This window comes from Pyxicephalus adspersus, chromosome 5 (assembly GCF_032062135.1).
Source record: "Pyxicephalus adspersus chromosome 5, UCB_Pads_2.0, whole genome shotgun sequence".
Taxonomy (NCBI): domain Eukaryota; kingdom Metazoa; phylum Chordata; class Amphibia; order Anura; family Pyxicephalidae; genus Pyxicephalus; species Pyxicephalus adspersus.
Window position 1 is genome coordinate 115,943,192 of NC_092862.1, and position 20,508 is coordinate 115,963,699.

Genomic DNA, 20,508 nt, shown 5'->3' on the forward strand with positions numbered 1-20,508 from the left:
GATCTCTTTCGTGATCTAAATCTCTCGAAAGACAAAGCAGAACTTCTTGCTTCAAGGCTTAAACAGAACCACTTGCTTGCAAAGGGTGTAACTGTCACTCACTACAGAAAACAAAATCATAACTTGACAACGTTCTTCACTAGTGATGGCTCACTGTGCTACGGTCATGATATAAATGCACTCTTTAACAGTTTGTCACAAGAGCATGTTCCATCTGAATGGCGTATATTCATTGATTCCTCTAAAAGAAACTTGAAAGTAGTCATACTGCATAATGGTAATTCCAAACCAAGTTTACGCATAAAATTTTTCTGCCACCTCTCCATATCAAAATAGGCCTAATGAAGAACCTTGTAAAGGCCATGGGTAAATCAAACTCCATGAGTTTTCAGTACCTTGTTGAGAAGTTTCCAAACATAAGCACTGCAAGAATGAAGGATAGGATATTTTTAGGGCCACAGATCAAGTCTGTTTTGCTAGATGATGTTTTCAAACAATCTTCCTCAGCAGCTGGAAGCTTGGGATGCATTCAAGTGGTTGTGTGAAAATTTCCCGGGCAACCATAAGTCCCCTGCATACAAGTAAGGAGTTCAGAATCTGCTTGATTCATACCAAAAATTGGGTTGTCGCATGTCATTAAAAATACATTTCAACTTCCGGGGGAGGACTCTCCCATCTACAGCCATCCATCTAAGCCAGGCACTTTAGATCTGGACCTAATCTAACCTTCACTTTTGTATGACAACAGAAATCCTTTGTTTGATATAATAAGGAGAATCTGCAGAGACTGGCCTTTCAAAGCCCCCCCAGGGGGCATTTATTATTCAGAGGAAACCAGACGGCCATCTTGTTCACATTGCATCCCTATATTGTTGAGCACCAGCATGATTTAATCCAACTCCATCCTATCAAGAGAAGTTGACTCAAGCTTATTTTACAACTTATTTTTAATTGAAAAGTTCTCCTGCATTCTTTGATTAGTATATTTGTGCCTTGTGCGATTTTCTCTGCTGTACAAATCATTCAATATTTCTCCTGAGTGCCGGATGCCCTGAAATCCAGTTTCATCATATTGCAATTCTATCTTCCTGAGCCTTGCATCATATATATTACAAAGAGAAGAGCCTGATAATACTAGCTTGAATCTTATCTCTTAACAGCTTAATTCTATTGTGAATATCATTAGGATATGAAGGGAATCTCCTAGCTCCTCAGACTAGACTCTTTTGCAATTTCACAACCTAACTTTCTAACCTGCAAGGAACAAAAGACTGCTCTCAGAAATGATTTGCCTAATCTTTTCAACCGATCCATATATAAACGCTGACTTATAGGTTCTGACATTGCATCCAGCAGTCACAAGGATGTAAACTTTTGGAAAGGTGTTCCTATTCAGCTTGAACATAATGCTTTTCTGATGGGATCAACTGATGGATCAACTGAACTTTATTTTGTATGGCTGCTTTCCTAAACATGTGCATCTATCAACCCTTATTAACTCATTTGGCATTTACATCCTGCATTAATGATAATGTAAATACAAGAGAGAGAGCTCCCACTTAGCTTGAGCTTTTAGCTTTGTAAGATTTCTGCTAGGGGGAGCATTTTATAGCATATAGTTTTCTATAGGAGTCATAAGATACATAAACATGGGCAAAGGCAGACTGAACCACCAATCTTCCAACAAAAAGGAGATTTTTTTCTCACGGACACCTGGTAGACATGGAAAAGGGCCCAGCAATAGTCAATTCCTTTCTCAGGGTCCCCCCTCTGAAATGGACATTACGGAGATTTCTGAAAAAAGCGCTCCTGTGCTCGCCCCCTCTCCTTCCTCCAAGGAATCAGACAAAGAGGTTCATCACCCACAGAGTCCAGGGAGAACCAGACTTAAGGATATCTGGGACAGAGATGAGCATTTAAAATTGTTCAGCTTCACACCCAGACCTTAAATGAACACTCCTCTCTTATACAACAACTGTTCTATCATCAAAATGACCTCGAAAACCGAAGTCGGAGAAATAACATTAGGATCAGGGGTCTACCAGAGACTATTGATGCCAAAGGTCTCCATGAAGTAGCCACCACAATTTTCAACAGTCTCCTACAAAAACCAAAGGACAATTACATTGAGATTGATCATATTCACAGGAACCTTCTGTTCCACACAATATGTTTTTCTCCATGGCTCCCTAAATTGCTGACTTCAGGTATGAAACTGCACCCCACAATAGGATGTACTTGGGATTTATGCCTCGGATACTTAAGTAAATGGGGTATATCACCTTCACCCTCACCTATTCCTGATTCTGGGCAACCCTCTTTTTCCCTCAGGAGCGGAGGACCCTGTTTTTCTTCGAATAATCTCATCCACCATATGTACAGCTCAACATTTCCTCAGGTCGGGTGAATGGTTAGGCAGAGAGGACCCTAGTTTTCAGTCATTGGGCCTGAATTCCTGAAGAACCATGCAACTGTTCCACTTATTACGCTTATTACAACCAAGTGATAAGTTTCAGAAAACACACACGTTTTGAGAAGCTCTGTGAGGGGGTGAGACACGTTTTATCTTTAATTTACAATTCCCTCCAGGACTCTTTACTGAGCTCATCTCCCTCCTACCTTGCAATATGGGAGGAGGATCTAGAGGTGAGATTTAGATTTGCCCAGAGAGAAAAGATCTTACTTTGGTGTCACAAAGCTTCTATTAGTAGCAGATACTAGGAATTAAGTTATAAATGACTGTCTAAATGGTATCTTACCCCGGGTAAGCTGCATCAATATTTCCCGAATGGGTCTGATAAGTGTTGGAGATGCTCAATTGATACACCTTGATACATATTTCCTACTTCATCAGTTCTGGGATACGGTACGATCGATAACCCAACAGATGACGGATTACACATACTAAATGATCCAGCATTTTTTCTCCTTCAGAACAACTCCTTCCCAGCTAAAACATACAAGAGATCAGTGACTAGACACTTGATAGTGGCAGCTTCATCCTGTATCCAAGCTTATTGGGGCAAAGTGGAGCCCCCCAGTGCGGCTGTACTTCCAGCGAGTCCATGAGATTTATAGAATGGAAGACCTTATCTCCTCCACCAAAGGTACACAAAGAAATTTCTTTAACACCTGGTATTATTGGTCTGAATTTTCCTCCTCACAGGAATACAGAAACCACCTGGGCCCCCCACATAGTTTAATTGATCATGTAATTGTCTGTGGTAAGTATTCAAATAAAAAAATTAAAATAATATTATTTTTTTTTCTCCCCCTCCCCTTCCTCAGTGTTTCAGGCTTATATCCAGCCGCAAACACTATATTATAAGATTCTTTTTATTTATATTAGTGTCCCTTTCTCTCCGGAGTTCAGCTTTAGTTAGAGCGCTGGTACCGATCTCTTTGTTACTAGATACTGTTTATTTTTATAGAAACTATTTTTGTTCTTCACTTTGCATTATTTTCCTATAACATGTGTAATTTAATGCTTTCATTTGTTGTTTGTATTTTTGCAAATCTTATATAAATAAAGAATGTTTAAAAGAAATACATTTCTTGCACTCATATCTAGAATTCTTTCCGGAAAATCTTGGTATGGTGTGTGACGAACAAGGAGAACGTTTTCACCAGGACATTCAGTTAATGGAGTACTGCTACCAAGGTTTCTGGAATGCCCCCTTCCAGATGAAATTGAAAAATGAGTGTGGGGGCATATGACAGCCTAATATCTTAGTATGTAACTGTGCAAATATCAGGTCAGATTCTTAAAACTGTTTTTCTTTTAGTGAGAAGCTGTGATGGCAGAGGCACAAGCAAGTTTCACATCGTTAGAGTTACGGGCCGTCATAAAGTATTTGTTTCTCCAGGGAAAGTCAGAACATTCACACTGAGATGTCACAAACACTGGGGGAAAAGTGTCCTTCCTACAGCACTGTCAAAACCTGGATTTCTAGTTTCAAGACTGGACATTTCACCGTTGAAGATGAGCCCCGCAGTGGGCGCCCCCCAACCTCAACTGACCCGGCAACCTGCGATGCTGTACATGAGCTGATTATTGAGGATCTGCAAAAAAGATAACCCAGATATTTGACATCTCACGGGAGCATGTTGGGTTTGTTATCACCCCTATCCTAGACATAGCTTTCAGCGAAGTGGGTGCCGAAATGTTTGAACAGTGATCAGAAGAAGGAACGAGTTGAAGCATCCAAAGCCGTTTTGGCCCATTTTGAAGCTGCACAGGACTTTTTGGCTAGGTTAGTGACTGAGGATGAAACCTGACAGCACATCTATGATCCTGAATCCAAGGAACAGTAAAAAGAAAGGCGCCACAGCGGGTCACCGCGGCCGAAGAATTCCGAACCCAGAAATCGGCAAAAAAGTAATGGCGTCTGTTTTCTGGGACAAAGATGGTATTCTGTTGGTGGACTTCTTACCTCAGGGCTCTAGTATCACCGGACAGTATTATGCTAACCTCCTGGACCAGCTGAAGGGGGCAATTAAGACGAAACCCAGTGGAAAGTTGACCAAAGGGATCCGTTTTTTGCGGAACAGTGCACCTGCGCACACGTTCAAAGTTGTGGCTGCTAAATTTAACACCCTGGGTTTCCAATTGGTCCACCATCCCCCCTACTCGCCTGACCTGGCCCCTTCGGACTATTATCTGTTCCCGAATTTGAAGAAACACCTGAAGGGGCAACGTTTTGAGGACATTTCTGACGTCAAAGGTGCTGCTGAGAGCTGGTTTGCGGTCCAACCAAAGAACTTTTATTTGAATGGTCCAGAAAAGCTGCAACTACACTGTACTAAGTGCATCAGTCTCAGGGTGAAAAATGTTGAATAAATGTGTTATTTCATAACTCTGGCTCTCTTCTTTCTGGGCAAAGCCAGGAGCTTCTCAGCACCCCCTCGTACATGCACGTACAATGTTAACTATATTAGTAACTCAGGAACTGTACATGTTAGGGTAAAACTGAAAACAGATCTGAAATCTGTTCAAAAAACTTTAGAAAATTTTGCTGTGGTTTCTGATGATTATCGAATCAAATTTTTTATTAAACTGTGTAATCATTTTATTAAAAACTAATGCATACACATATGCATATTGACTTTACAGAACAACTAACAGGAGTAAATAGATGAACCTGTGTTGTGTGAGTCTACTAACTCTTCTAAGACCTCTTTGCACACTGTTACCCCTGTGGTTTACCAATATATCCAATAAAATTTGTCCAGAAGAGAGAAACAAATAATAAAACATTTCTACAGTTTGTAAATTTTGAACACTGGCATCGCTCCCTTTCCTTTCTGCCCATACACTGACCCACAAGTGGCATAATGACAAATTGGGTATGGGGGGGTTCTTGAGACCAGTTTGGCCTTATTTTAAAATGGAAATGTAGAAATTATGTTGCACATAATAAACAGGCATGATCATTGTATTGCCAAAGCACAGAAGAAGTATTAATGCACTAAAACTACTGTGAAGAAAACAAAATACCTCACTCTTGTAATGTCTTTATTGTGCATTTTTACCATTAAAATGCCAATGCCAAATCTAACAGCAGACAGTAAGCTGTATCATCATGTAACTGGGTGTGTAACTGTAAAGAAGAGGACCAGAAACCAGAGGTAGCCACAATGGTAGTGACTTTCAGTTCAATGCTAAAGCTATGCCCCCTTTCTGCAGGGTATGTGCCTCACATTAGTTTAATGTGATACATACATTTTATCTAGTGAAGTAAAGAAGGAATAGCATGACTTAGCTATAGCTAAAAGGTACTATTTATATAGAGTATAAGGACCCTCAGGGTATAAAAGGCTACTAATGAATACATTTAGTGTATTCTGAAAGCAGAAAGCAATAACAAGAACACAAAACATTTACTTTGACCTACACTTTAAATTATGTCTTCACCTAGCTACAGTTTATTTTAAAAATATATTAATCAATTACTATACATTTATGTTAGAAAGTTTTTTATCTTTCTTTGGTGTTCACTTATGACTATTTGTCAAATTGGAATATACATATTGCCTCTATATTTCATTCCTCCATGACAGCTTTCTGTTCTGGTATTGTTAACTTTGTTTACTCAGACTATCCCAGTATATCTGGTTTATGTGAAGATTCTATTTGCATTTCCATTCAGAATAGATTTTTAGAGGGAAGTTTAAAGGCATTTAAGCATCTTTTTGCACAAAAACTCCTATGAACTATTTGCAACATCATTATTTTTTTCTGTTGACTCATATGTCGCTAAAGTTATAATTCATTAATCTTGCGCCTCTTTTAGAACTAGGGATACATTTTTAAAATGCTGAATAAAGGAAAACTGGAGTTGTGACCTATTGCAGAACAGCTGGATCATCCTCATTGAGTCATCTTGTATAACTAGGCTGCTAGGGCTGCACTATGGAGGTCTAAACAGCTGCTGCAATATAATAAGCACATGGTTCTCCCATAAAATACAACTCCATGGATACTAAATATGCTAATATTAGTTTAAACAGTTCAGATATGTTGCACACACATTTTCTCTGGCTTTTGATATTTTTTCTTAAAGTCCTCACTCTTTTAAATGTGTATTTAAAAAATAGCTTGGCCTAGTGAGAACATGAACTACGAGCAAATAGCTGAATTTAAAATTGATTACATATGCTGTAAAGAGTCTTAAGTGATAAAACATTTGTAATTCTATTTAGTCAGTCCTGTGATCCCGGCACCTCCACCTAGTACTATAGCTGAGAATGCACAAACTCTGAGGCTTGTGATTTTTTTATTAGTCTTTCTCAAACTTTTTACCCCTGGGGAACCTTTGATATAAATTTCAGGTCTTAAGAAACCCCTTCTAAAAACAAATATGTGTGGCTTTTGTGGGTAAAACTGCTTACATTGTTCGCCAGCATGTTCTCCCTTACATTGTTGGATAGAATACCACCCTTATAAACAATTAAAAAGTTTATTAGTGCCATGAAACCGGCTTTTCCTTGGGTGTTGGCCCAAGAACTATGCAGGCATCATCAGATAGGAGATCAATCAAGAGTTTGAAGAATGCTAATCTCCTGAAATCCTGGTTGGAAATGGTGTATATGGAGAGGCAAGTAAAAAAAAAAAACATAGAGCAACAAGTGTTGTACTCAAATTTATGCACTTTTACAAGGTCAACTGCAGGTAAAGGTCAACTTTACCTGTAAATTCAAAAAGGTATCGAAAGCATCCAACCACTCCCCTGTACTGCACTCAATGGGCTAGAGACATGGAGGAACACATGTCAGGTTGCACTCTAAATTGATGAGCATTTTACAAATATGACACCATTATTAAAGGAAAATAGGGAGGGGTTCTGGCAACAAATGTTTTTTTTAACCATATTGTTGTTAGTTTTAATTGTTGGTTGAATTTCAAGGGTTTCTTTTAGATGGTAAATCAATCCAAAACGGATACTTCTCCCTATAGGAAGGGGCGATTCTAGCATGCTTGCTTTGTGATACTTATGTATGTATTGTTGGAAGCACTGCAAGGATTTCACATTAAAAAGATGCATATATAGATGGACATTGGGCCTGAGTTATTAAAACTCTCCAAGGCTGGAGAAAACACATTTTTATCAGTGAGCCTGGGTGATCCAGCAAACCTGAAATTGATTTCTTAAAAGTAATTTTCTATTTGTTAGCAAATATTTTCAATCCTGGACCAGATCCATTTCAGCATTGCTGAATCATCCAGGTTCACTGATGAAAGTGTATCCTCGTCAGTCTTGGAGAGCTTTAATAAATCAGGCTCATTCTATTCATAACCTCAATTTTTGCAGTTTATAGTTCATAGTTTTTTAGTCCATAGTTCCATAGTTACTGTTTCACTCTTTATAATTAGCACTTAGTAATAGAACTGAACTAACCAATGTTCTTGCTTTTGCTGCAATACATGAAAATATTTGTAAGGTGGGGTGTGGTTGTTATTCAGCTATATCAGTACAAGGCACTGCAGTGTGGAAGCATGAAGCAGCATTTTGTGGTTTTAAACAGCTATTAAAGAATTTTTTAAGCAAATAACATTCAAAAAAATGTAAAAATATCTGAATAAAACTATAACGTGTGGGATTTCAACTAAGCTGAAAAAAAGGAACATGATGACAATTTCTCAAAAATATTGTATAATATTTTAGGATTTATTGTATTTGCTCATTTTGTATTTGTTTCTGGCTAACCATATGCAGATTTATCAAAAGTTCCTGGAATCAGGGACCAGACCTTTAGCCTGATACAGCCCTCTTAAACCTTGTTCCTGCACAGAGTAAGCTGGTATATCCTGCCCAATACATTTGGGAATTGTTTCTTACTCTAAATACATTAACAGAACATACAAAATGATAGTTTTGTAAGTAATGGAATGTAATCATTCTTGTACAGAAAAACATACACACCAAAGTGTAAGTGAATTGATGTACATTTTGTGAACTTCTTTACATATCCTATTATAACTTCAGCCATCTGTTGTGAAAAGCTTTTATTTAAAAAAGAATGTCAATACTATGTCTGAAAATACTGTGATTTATGCTGTTTTTTGGGAGATGACATTATTGCATTTGTAATGAATATTTCATAGAGAGAGAGAGCAGAGCTTCTGGGGAAATGGTTATTACATGTTTGCAGTAAATAACAATCTGGTGGTATATAAAATATTGGCTGTGTGAAAACACTGATGGGATTTTCTTACTTTACTGAAACGGAAATACCCTAGAAAGCGTTTAGTCAATGGTGTAAAGATCGGAGTCTCCAGGGGTTGAATGTTACCATTAGCTTTTTCATGTTTAATTTCCAGTCATGTTACTGTAATTGTACATTAATCGTGCATTATCCTCTGCTTCGTATTTCAGCCAAAGTGCTTATTTCTTCACATAAGAGAGGCTGATGGAACACATTAAATTGTCTGCTTTGAGCCAGTATTTAAGGATATTTATAAAGGCTATTAGGGTCAAGTCACTAAGTTCTAGGAGTTATTAGAACTGTGTTCATTATTTCATTTAACCGTAATGCTCTCATCAAAAGTTTTAAGTGCTGCGTAGGTGTGGGAACTTGGTCACAGAATCTGGAAACTAATATTGAGCATATCATAAAAAAATGTATAAGCAGAGATTTCACTCAACGCAAATCTCAGATTTTTCTGATCTTCCTCTGCAAAGCTCTTGGCTGCCATCATTGAAAAACAGCCACATCCCTTTTATTAGTGTCTTGAAGTTGTTTTTATATTCCAAGGTGGGAGTGGGAGTGTGTCAGAATAATTCTGTAAATATTGCTTATCACTAAGTATACTAGGCCTATGACTATGTACACATGTTAGATCATGGATGAAATTTTTTTGACCATTATATGGAAGGCTACATACACACATTACATTTCTGTTGCTGGAAATGATTTTTGCTTATTGTTTCCAGTGACAGGAGAATGAATAAGCATTGTATACACAAGAAGGTGGGTGGTGGAAAGTGGGACCCACTGGGCTCTCTTCTTCGTAGGTATAGCTAGAGGGTGGTGCCAATCCTAGCCCCTATACAAATATATAGAGTCACTCCCCTAAATATTAACATAAGAAGAAAGGAAGAGAAGAGCTAGGGTTTTGTGCAGCAAAAGAACATTATATTGTGAAGAACGATCATATAAAATTCCAGCTTTCGTAGAAATAAATGACATAGTGCTTTGCTAGGTTACTCCCATTGGTAAGCATGGGAAGATTGACCGCCTTGCTAGACAATAATATCTCTAATTTATAAGCATCCCTAATAATAAGCATTAACGCCTCATAACCCTACCCGTTTCACCATTAGGCTTCCTTAGGGGATGTGTACAGCAAGTTCTCCTTTTTATTAGTGAGGTTGCAGGCTGCCATTGCTAGTCACCTCCTGAAAATGCTATCTGCCTTGCTGATATGCCAGTCTTTGCTCACCTGGAGAACTGCTATAGCACCCTTTAGGTTGCTTGGGATACCTTGTCCCTGGTAGAGGATCCGCTAGCCCTTTGTGAGATTCTGGGACCCGAGATCAAAAATTTTTCACTTAGATTTATAACAGACAACATTCCCTCTCTGCTCTCTTCTTCATAGGAAAGTTCAGCAGTCATCCCTGCTTGGTCATTCATCGATCCATCACGATGGTTCATGAATGACATTGGGGAACAGTTCTACACACTGCTGCCAACTGTCAAATGGGCAGACACTGGTTCTTAAAGATGTTTGGTGAAAGTCATGCAATGTGGCCAGGAGCCATTGGGAGCTGTGTGAATCGCTCGGTTCCAAAGCAGGTCTGAAGCAGACTTAACAATCATTTGTTCCTCTTGGGCGACAATCATATGTCATCAGTCAAAATTAGGCAACCTGCACAACTACTGTTACAGTAAAGTAAAGGTAAGATTCTTCACACACAATATAACTGAACTACCAGTGGTGCCAATACATGAATACTATTCACCATCTATTATTTGTCTTTAAAGGTTTATTGGGCTGGTTTATTTGTAAAAGCTGCATTTCAATTTTACTCATGGTGTTCTCTCTCAGTACCACCTGCTGAACTAAGAAGAAAAACTATATTTAAAAAATGCCTAAATATACCACAATCACACCTTTGGGCATCAATTACAGCTTCTGCTTAGAATACTTTATCAGTAATAATGATCCACCTAGAGGGCAAGCCTTATGTTTTTCGGAGATGTAGGGTGCCTAGCCTGAAAGATCAAGGTATAATCATGGCAGGACATATGCTTAATAAAAGCTTTGTACTTTATTGCAGTGTTTCCCAACCTTTCTTAGTCGCGGCACATATTTTACAATTAGAAAAATCCCACGGAACACCACCAAAAAGTCAGACACGTAAATTAGCTACCTGCTGCCATCTAGTGGAAGAGTTTTTTTTGGTTCTGCCTATCACTATACATCGCTGGTATAGACAAATGAAGACAAATTTTTTGCAGTAAATAAATCATTTTGGGACCAATTAACTGAAATTGTATAATTTCCCACGGTACACCCGAAGATCTCTCAAGGCACACTAGTGTGCCGCGGAACAGCGGTTGAAAAACACTGCTTTATTGAGTGATCAATCTCGTGCACTAGACCTTAGCTAACACAGTTTTTCTATTCTAGAGTAAGGTTAAAGGTTAAAATTTATAACATGAGGTATCAGCAGTGTCTCAGTACCCGACGCGTTTTGCCCTACAGGGCTTCCTCAGGGGATTGAGAGACCTTAAAAATTGTTATAAATAGTTTATTCAACATAATTCAATGGTAACATCCACCTATATGTTAATCAGTCCAAATATGTATTTATACCAAAAAAAGGTTATGTCATTTATATATATTATTTTTTATGAATGTCATACAAGAAAACTGACTATTCAGTTATTATCTTCACTAGGAACTCTACTTCTGACTAATAGGAAGCACGTCTTTTATGTCCTCTATGGTCAAATCATCAGCAATGTACTAAGTAAGTCAGTTTTCTTATATGATATTCATAAAAAATATTATATATTTGACATAACCTTTTTTGGTATAACTACATAATTGGACATATTTTTACTAAGAATTGCAAGGGAATAAAGACTAAGGACATTAAAACAGATTAATAAAATAGAAGACAGAAAAAGCAACATTGAAAAGTGGACAGTGAAAAATAAGTAGAGTGCCAGTTTTCTGTAAGAATAATTTGCATGCTTTTGTCTGGATGCTAATAAGAACTCTATGTTCCCCAGGTCACTTCTTGTCATAAGGGATAATTTTAATGATTTTAAATAAGAAATACTTCTGCATTTAAAGTATGAAATCAAAGAAGACCATAAATCACAATGCAAATGCTTCTTCATATTGTTCTAGGATTTATATTTTTATTTTATTTAAAATTTAACAGGTTCATCAGCAACAGGGTGTAACATAAATATAGATGTTGGCTTGTTTTTATAATAAACTAGCTCATTACCCGACATTGCCTGGTATTTTTTTTATTGCAATCTTAAATTATACAAAGAAAAGGAACCAAATAAAGCTATAGTGTTAAGCAAAAGGCACACTGCCACTGAGCAATACATACACACATACATACATACATACATACATGCAAATATACCTCTGACATATACCACAGCGCTGTACAAAGATAAGGGGTCCACTCACATGAGTCTGAGTCATATGTCTAGCAAGTTTGGTTTAAATGTGTCAATGCATTTCCGAGTGCTGGTGGAACATGGCAAGTTTGGTTGAAATGTCCTAGTGATGACATACACACATACATACATACATCCAAATATAGCTCTGACATATAGCACAGCGCTGTACAAAGATGACTGGTTCACTCACATGAGTTTCAGTCATATGTATGGCAAGTTTGGTTGAAATGTCTCAATGCGTTTTCGAGTGATGGTGGAACATACACACACATTCATACATACATACATACATGCATACAATTTTATATATAAAGATTGCTGTGTCTTTGACCTGTTGTACTGTAAGATTTGTAATAGAAACTGCATGCAATGATTTTACCAAACTAGCAGCTGAATCAATAAAGTAATAAAAGCCATGGAGATATATCTAAAAATGGATGTATAAATGTCACATGAATACTGGGTTAATATAAATTGTGATCAATAAACTACTAACAACAAAACATTAATAAGACCCTTTTACTAATTACCAGTATGTGTTCTTGGATTAGGGGAAGATTAAAGCAATCATGCAGTACAAGTTGAGTAGTTACCTCCAGGGTGATTGGATTGACTGTATTTTCTTAGAGAAGTGACAGGGCCACTTAGTGACCTTCAGGTACATGGCCTACAGATTTAACACTTTCCCACCTCCCTGTAGATTATTGCTCCTGTAGTAGAATGCCCCATGCTGGGAGAATATTATTCTACATTACGTTGTTCCCAGCTGTAACACTAAATTATCCCTGACGGCTACCTGTCTCTGTTAATGATTAGGATCCAATTAATTTGTATACATCTGTTACAGTGACAGCTAGTAGTGGATTTATTTTTGAGAAAGAACTACTTTTTATAAAAAGAAATAAAATAGTAATAAAAAAAGGTTTAAAAAATATATAAAAAATTGAAAAATAAAACCCCAACATCTTATTTTTAAAGGTTTTTGCTCATATGCTATTTGCAAAAAGCAGATAAAAAAAAAACTAGGAACAAGGAAATGTTGAGCATGTTCATAGAAAGAGCTCTCGGCTTTTATTTTGTGGAATATAAGCAATTTCAAATGAAATGCCTTGTGCAGCCTTTCTCAAACTTTTTAACATGGGGAACCCCTTGAGATAACTTTCAGGTCTTCAAGGAACCCCAGCTATATTTACTATACCCACAGCTCACAGTATATTAGGGTAGTGGGCAGGGTAAAGAATGCCTCTTACATTACTGAGGAGATGGAAGAATGTCACCCATACAGTGTGCAATAAAGATTGGTGTCACCTAAACTGATTGGAGAGGCACAGATTGTTCACTGCTCAGGTAACCCCTAGCAACCTCTGGAGGAACCCTAAGATTCCAGGGAACCCTGGCTGAGAATCACTGGCCTAGTGTGTATACCAGCCTATATTTTAGGTTTGAGTGATTTGGTCACCTATTGCCATTGGCAGTGTTCCCAATCCCTCCCATAAACCCAATGTGTAATAGTAGATAATCTAATACCATTTTCTTTTAACATTATTTATGATTATGTTTGTCATCATATGTGAGTCATTTAAATCAATTCTTGTGATTGACTAAGATTACGAAAAATACCATCTACTCATTTAGGAAATAATCTTAATCACAGCAATTTTATTGTAATTTTTAATTAAAATACTGATTGTAACACAAAGGTATCTATTTATAAAGCAGTGAATCTGATATTCATTAAACAATTTCTGGTGAAAAAAAATCTTCTAGGTCTATGTGGTTTCAATTAAAATGGTTGATTCTCCACCAAGGGATGTTTGGTGAATGTCAGATTCATTGCTTTATATATAGACCACTAAAAGGGGTTTTGGCCTTAATTGGATGGTTACCCAACTGACAAACGGTATGATGATAATTATGATAATTTTACCCAAATATTGATAATAAATGGAGAAGTTTTGATTGATTTTCCATTCAAATCAACAGAAAATTCTGCATAGCCTATTACTAACTTTATTCCTGGTATATTACTTGTTCAAGTAGTAGCCTTTGCAAATCTGGGGCTCTATTTATAAAACAGGGAATCTGACATTTCTGCAAACATTCCCTGGTGTGAATCTTCCAGGTCCATGTGTTTCATAAGCAGTAACTGATTCCCACCAGGGAATGTTTGAGGGAATGTCAGATTCCCTGTTTTATAAATAGAGTCTTTGAAAATAAAAAACCTGGGCGTGTTACAACACAGCCCCATTCAGACAATAGAAAACCTCTGAATGAGGCTGCTTTAAGTGGCATGACACAGTTACAGCCATTAATAAATCATATTATGAAGATCCATAGCCTATCAAAGCAACCTCATTTATGGCCAAGGCATTTCCTGTGTTTGTCACATATTATAGAGTTATTGATTCCCGTCAGTTGAATTGTTATTCATTGCCAAGGGACAGAGAAAAAAGTTGTACATAATTCATAAATTTTTGAGATTTTATCTTTGTAGATGTTGCTAAAAATAGTTAGCAGAATTGTGATATTCCCTGGGAGATAAATTAGGCATGCTATCCAGAACGCAGGAAACTGTGTTGACCTTGATGATGGGATCAGAAAGAAATATGGATATAATATTCATAAACTTCACAGTGGAGAATTATTCATGCAGAGTCACTGCCCGGTGAGAATAGGGCTATTTATAAGAAAAGATTCTGACAGGAACATCTTTGGAAAGAATAGGTTACTTTATCTTGGTTTTTCTATTCTGATTTATATAGAAATATTATTGCTTAATGGCAGGGTTATTCTTACAGGTATGCATTACCCTACTTGACTGTAAGGCCTGAAATCATATAACATTTTTTGTGTAGACAATCGGCAGAACTCTGCATTCAAAGCATCTGTCTCATTTTAACTTCTGACAAAACTTTTTATTTTGTGTATAACAGAGCAGGTAGGGGTATGACCATTGTCAGGGTTTTAGTGCCATGGACAGGAATTAGTGGGAACTCCCCCCAACCGGAAAACAGATGGTGGTAAAATCTTGCAAAGATTTAATTTATTAGAAGAAGGGATAGGTTGTATAGGACACCATGGGCCTGATTTATCTCCAATACTGCAGAAGAAGTACTATCATGGGTGAACCTGAGTGATCCAGCAAACCAGGAATAATCCTGCTCCCGGATTTAAAGCATTTGCTAGCTAATATCAAATGCTTTTTAGGAAATCTGTTCCAGGATTGCTGGATCACCCAGGTTCTTCCATGATAGTCTATCTTCTGCTGTCTTGAAGAGCTTAAATATATAGGGCCCCATGAGTCGAGAAGAGTATATTTACAGGGTTAATTGATTTTGTAGGCAGGAAAAGGGGCCTGGTTGCTGTAAGGTAGAGTAATTAGAATGAGTAATCATGACGTGCAGTGGAGGGGAGTGGAGTTGTGTAAAGGTTCTCGGTAAAATAAAGAAACTGCCATTACAGAAGACACCATAGAACTGGAATGTCTCACCCAGCCCAGAGAATTTGTTATCGCTGGCACATGGGATGGCTCAGTTTTTCTTACTTTGTTGTTGTGTGATATTATATATGGAATTACTTCTGATGCTGCACCCCCACCTCAAAAAAAGGAAAATGGTTGAATTGATGAGCTGGCAAAAGTAAAACTGATGTTTGACAGTCATTGGGCCTGATTTATTAAAGTTCTCCAAGGCTGGAGAGGATACACTTTGACCAGTGAAGCTGGGTGATCCAGGAAACCTGGAATGGATTTTTTAAAAGTAATTTGATATTTGCTATTGCTATTTTGCTATTTACTCACCTCCAATGGTGAAAGATAACTTTTTTACCCATCCTATTATTGTAGTGACAGGGCCACTTTTCACTTTATTTACCCTATACAGGCTGCTAACAAAAAAAAAAGTCTGTATTGTTACTTGATAATTTACCCATTAGCAATGCAAGCATTTTTTAACAAAGCAACATATTACACAGTGACAAAATTCCAATTCTCTGGTAAGGTTTTGAACTCTTGGTATATATTTAATGTTATTGTAGCAACTGATAAACCTAACATACTTTTTGGTTTAATAGCATTTAAATTAAAAGTCCCAGAAATACCTGTTGATTGTGTCAGTGAAATATACCCCCTTGTAGCTTTCATAATGGTGTGCCAACAATGCTGCACAATTAATTACTGTGGTCCACTACAGTATTGTTACTATTAATCCACATACAGCAGTTAGCCCCAATCCCTTACAGTGCTTGCGATATATAGTTGATATATATATATATATATATATATATATATATATAAACTCTATGAAGAATTACTCAAGAGAATTCACCTAAACTATTCTTCCATTACAGACACAAGTAAATTAATTATTAAGTTTAAAAGCAATATTTTCCATTCTGCAGTGTCTTAGAGATAAATAGGAATGGAAAATCCATTGGTCCTGCTTGGTCAGACAGAAAATGGGTTTTCCTTCCTCTGAGAATTCTAATTTAATAAAATAAAAGAAACATGCATGTCTTTGCCTATGTATACTTTTCCGCCACCTCAGTAGAAAAACAGAATAAGACCATTTTAAAATTAAAGAAAGTATTTGGTTTAAGGTTTCTGTATTATTGAATGATAAGTTCTGTTCTGTGCTGTTCCCAAACATTTCGTATTATAACAGGGGTAAGGGAAACAAATATAGAAGGAGTGTATTGTAAGAAATAGGTGGGCTCAGATCATATAGCTCATAAGATTTCTTAAAATGGCCCCAGTTTCTACCAGCATAGCTCCAAAGGACCCCATAAATTCTGCTGCCTGTCCCTGTAATACTGCCATTCTCAACTAGGGTTCCTCCAGGAGTCCCCAGGGGTTGCTTGAGCTTTGCCCTAATGCCCTCCCAAAAGATGGTGCCTGTATAGTTCTCAGTTCAATGCCACTTCAGGTAGCTGCATGAAACCAGGGGAAATTTGCTGTCTGTAAAAGTGCCATTCTGACCACTAGCATGCATAGGGGACATTCTTCCCACTGTCAGCCAATGCAAATAGAATTTTCTCCACTGTTTTATTTAGCAGGGGTTCCTTGACACCTGAAAATGATTTTAGGGTTTCAAAGAAGGAAAAGGTTGATAATGGCTACTGGTATAAGTGTTGTAAGACATACTGCCCTAGCTGGACCATTGCACTGAAATTGTGTTTACATCAGTACAGGTGCTAAAGTTACCCCAATCGTCAGTGGGACTTCCGAATGACATTGAAATGTATGCCCTTTGAATCTGCTGATTGGCCTGTGCACCTGCCCCGTTATTATTTTAGTAAAAGCAACTCTGGCTTTCATAATAGTCCAGATTGAGCAATCATGTGACTAAATGATTGATTGATCACAAATGATCGATCGCCTGCTTTGCAAGGCATGAACATTTAAAAAAAACACTTTTTATTTTTTTTAATATGTTTTGTTTTATTTTGTTTTGTTTTTTTAAATAACAAATTGATATATTTGAAAATTAATTCTTGGGTTTCAGTCCGGGGACCTATTCTATCAAGATGTTTTTGAGAAGAGGGATCTAGAAGATCTATGTCCTTTGTATCTTTTTACGGGAATGAGGAAGCATTTTATCAGTCTCCCTTACCCACTGATCACTAATTGCACATTACAATGTTTTTAAAGTTCCCAGAGGGAAAAGCCACAGCAGAATATCTGAGCTGTGCGAGACAATCTGCATGCACACTGCTAAGAATAAAACCAGGATTTACATGATTACATCATCTCTGGGCAGGCATGGTGGAAGAAATAGGGTTTGACCATGGACATATATACAAAAAATGATGGTGCCAAGCTCATGGAGATAAAGAAAGATTGAGGCATTGGGCCTCATTTATTAAAGCACTCCAAGGCTGGAGAGAATACACTTTCACCAGTGAAGCTGGGTGATCGAGCAAATCTGGAATGGAACGAGGATTGAAAACCTTTGCTAACAAATAGCAAATTACTTTTAAGAAATCCATTCCAGGTTTGCTGGATCACCCAGCTTTACTGATGAAAGAATATTCTCTCCAGCCTTGGAAAGCTTTACTAAATCAGGCCCATTGTCAAAGGGAGACCTGTGATCTCTTTGAGAGGTTAAAAATTATTTCATATGCTATGCTTACGCGTTTCTTAACATGCATGCTCTTAAGAAGTGTGTACCAAATGGTCATATCAGATCTATTACACCACTGGCCCCATATAATCAAAATTGTTTTTGGATTTCTGGATGGAATTTGTCCTATAGATCAGTCATTCTGAACCAGTGTACCATGTAACCATAGGAGCTTGCTAGGGGGGTCCTTACTACCTTTTGACCACTGTTTTGATGATTCCTGCAATATAGTGCAGTCAACTAGAGTCAACAGGATTGCACCAGTGATCCTTTATGTGGGTGATACTCCTACCCCCAATTAAAGGAAACTTTCCCAAAGATCTCTGAGGAATTGCTTTTTGCGAGGTTCCCTGAGACCTAAAATTTATTTTAAGAGTTCCTCTGGGGTAAAAATGTTGAGAAAGGCTGATATAGGCCATGACCAACAAGAAGTTATTTTACCTACTGATGTTGGTTGGAAAAGGAATGCAAAGAGCACGAAGGCCCTGGACCACCATCAGAAACTTCAAGGTCCCTTACTAGGTAAACTCCCAGGGCTTCCCTCCATTCATGTCTAAAAGTTCCAGCATTGCAAAAGCCAAGCTATTTTGTTTAGGACCCGGTACAGAAGTACCCATTGTCACCCCTGGCGACTTCCTTGTGAAGGGCTAATGGCAGTAACCTACAGAACCAAATAACACTGAAATTAAGATCAAAGAGTGGATTCTGGTGGTGTCGTACTTTGCAATAGACTGTCTGCACTATTTCCTAAAACATGTACAAAAGCATAATAGACTTATAGCATGTTGTCCAGCAGAAATCGAAACAAAGCTAATATCTGACTTAGCAACAGTAATAACAAATGTTAACAAAATGAAAGAAAGACGTAAGACTACATAAAAATAAAATACTTGTAGTATGTCTCAGATTTTGACTTTAATTTCCCATTTTTCAGATCCTGCCATTTGGTTACCGAACACTGAACACAAACGTTCCTTTCAGATCTGGGATCTCTGTCAAACAGCAGGTCAGCATGTCTTCTCCAGCAATGAGCACAACAACACAGCCAGGTCAGTCTTTTTGTCTCATTTGGAATTCATACATTTTATTGTATATATAGTATATTGTTGGTACAAGATGCTGATTATGGTATATACATATGTTTACTGCATATATTGTTTCAAAGTAAATCACTTTGTTTCCTCTTTGTTTGATAATAAAAGTTATATAATATTATTACACATATCCTTGCAGAATTGTGAGGAATGGATCTTATGATGAGATACTGCGCCATCATCTGCTATATTCAGTGTGTATAATAGTCTGACATTACCTTTCATATTAGCAAATGGAATTGTTTTTATGCTTCCATGTTGTGAAGTTATTCACATAAGAATATTAAGAGAATGAAGAACATAAACCAGTTTTACCTATTCGGGATACCCCCCCCCCCCCCCCCCCCCCCACACACTTTGCCCCCATAGCAGTATATACTTACTTTCCCTTTACTGTCTTTCCAAGTCTGTTCAACACTAGATGGCAAATAGAATATCAAGTATATATGGTGGATCTCGTAACTGCACTTTCGGACAGGGTGTCTGTAGTCTGGTGTAAGCTATGACCTTCGGAAGTTTACTCTTGACTTTCCTTCCCTTCCTAATTAGAGTGCAATCAGAGCAACAGGTAGGTAGGTAAAAGCTATTGGATTGTGTTAAGGTAAAGTGAATGTGTTGCTTTGCCTTGCAAAACAAAGAACAGCTTCACTTTAATGTGTTGCTGAGAGCTCCACAATGTCTAGTGTGGAAAAACTAAGCGCAGCTAAGTACAAACAACAAAAACAAGTACAACAGTCCTTATTTATCCCATAGCCCCTATTTAAGGCATGTGTTGGAGGTTTTATGTAATGTATATGTATAGCTGGGATGGATCAGAAGGCACTAAGGCGGCAGTATCTGTGTGTTTGGGGTGAAGGGGTGCACACAAGGTTGCACACATTGAGAACAGAGGAGCAGGGGATTTTGAGGTTGCATTTGATGTTACTCTTTAGTACATAAAATAACTGTTCCTCAGTTGGCTTGATTTTTATTGAATTCTTCAACAAAGGACTCTGTGTCACCTCAGTTCTCACCTAATTAATGAAGGTTAGATATTTTCACCTGCTCCCCATATGGCTTTATAGTAGCTGAATTTGTACTATACACCAGTGGTCCCCAACCTTTTGGGGCTTGCGGACCACTAATCTCACGAACTCTGGAAG

General features: G+C 37.6%; 1 protein-coding gene across 1 annotated transcript in view; it reads left to right on the plus strand.

Annotated features, from left to right (window-relative positions):
* HDAC9 (histone deacetylase 9) overlaps positions 1 to 20,508 on the plus strand; it is a 322,976-nt gene that overhangs the window by 14,864 nt on the left and 287,604 nt on the right. Inside the window, exon 2 of the mRNA XM_072412536.1 lies at positions 19,207 to 19,321. Coding sequence (XP_072268637.1) covers positions 19,285 to 19,321 — 37 coding nt within the window. The 5' untranslated portion in view covers positions 19,207 to 19,284. The remainder of the gene's footprint in view (positions 1 to 19,206; positions 19,322 to 20,508) is intronic.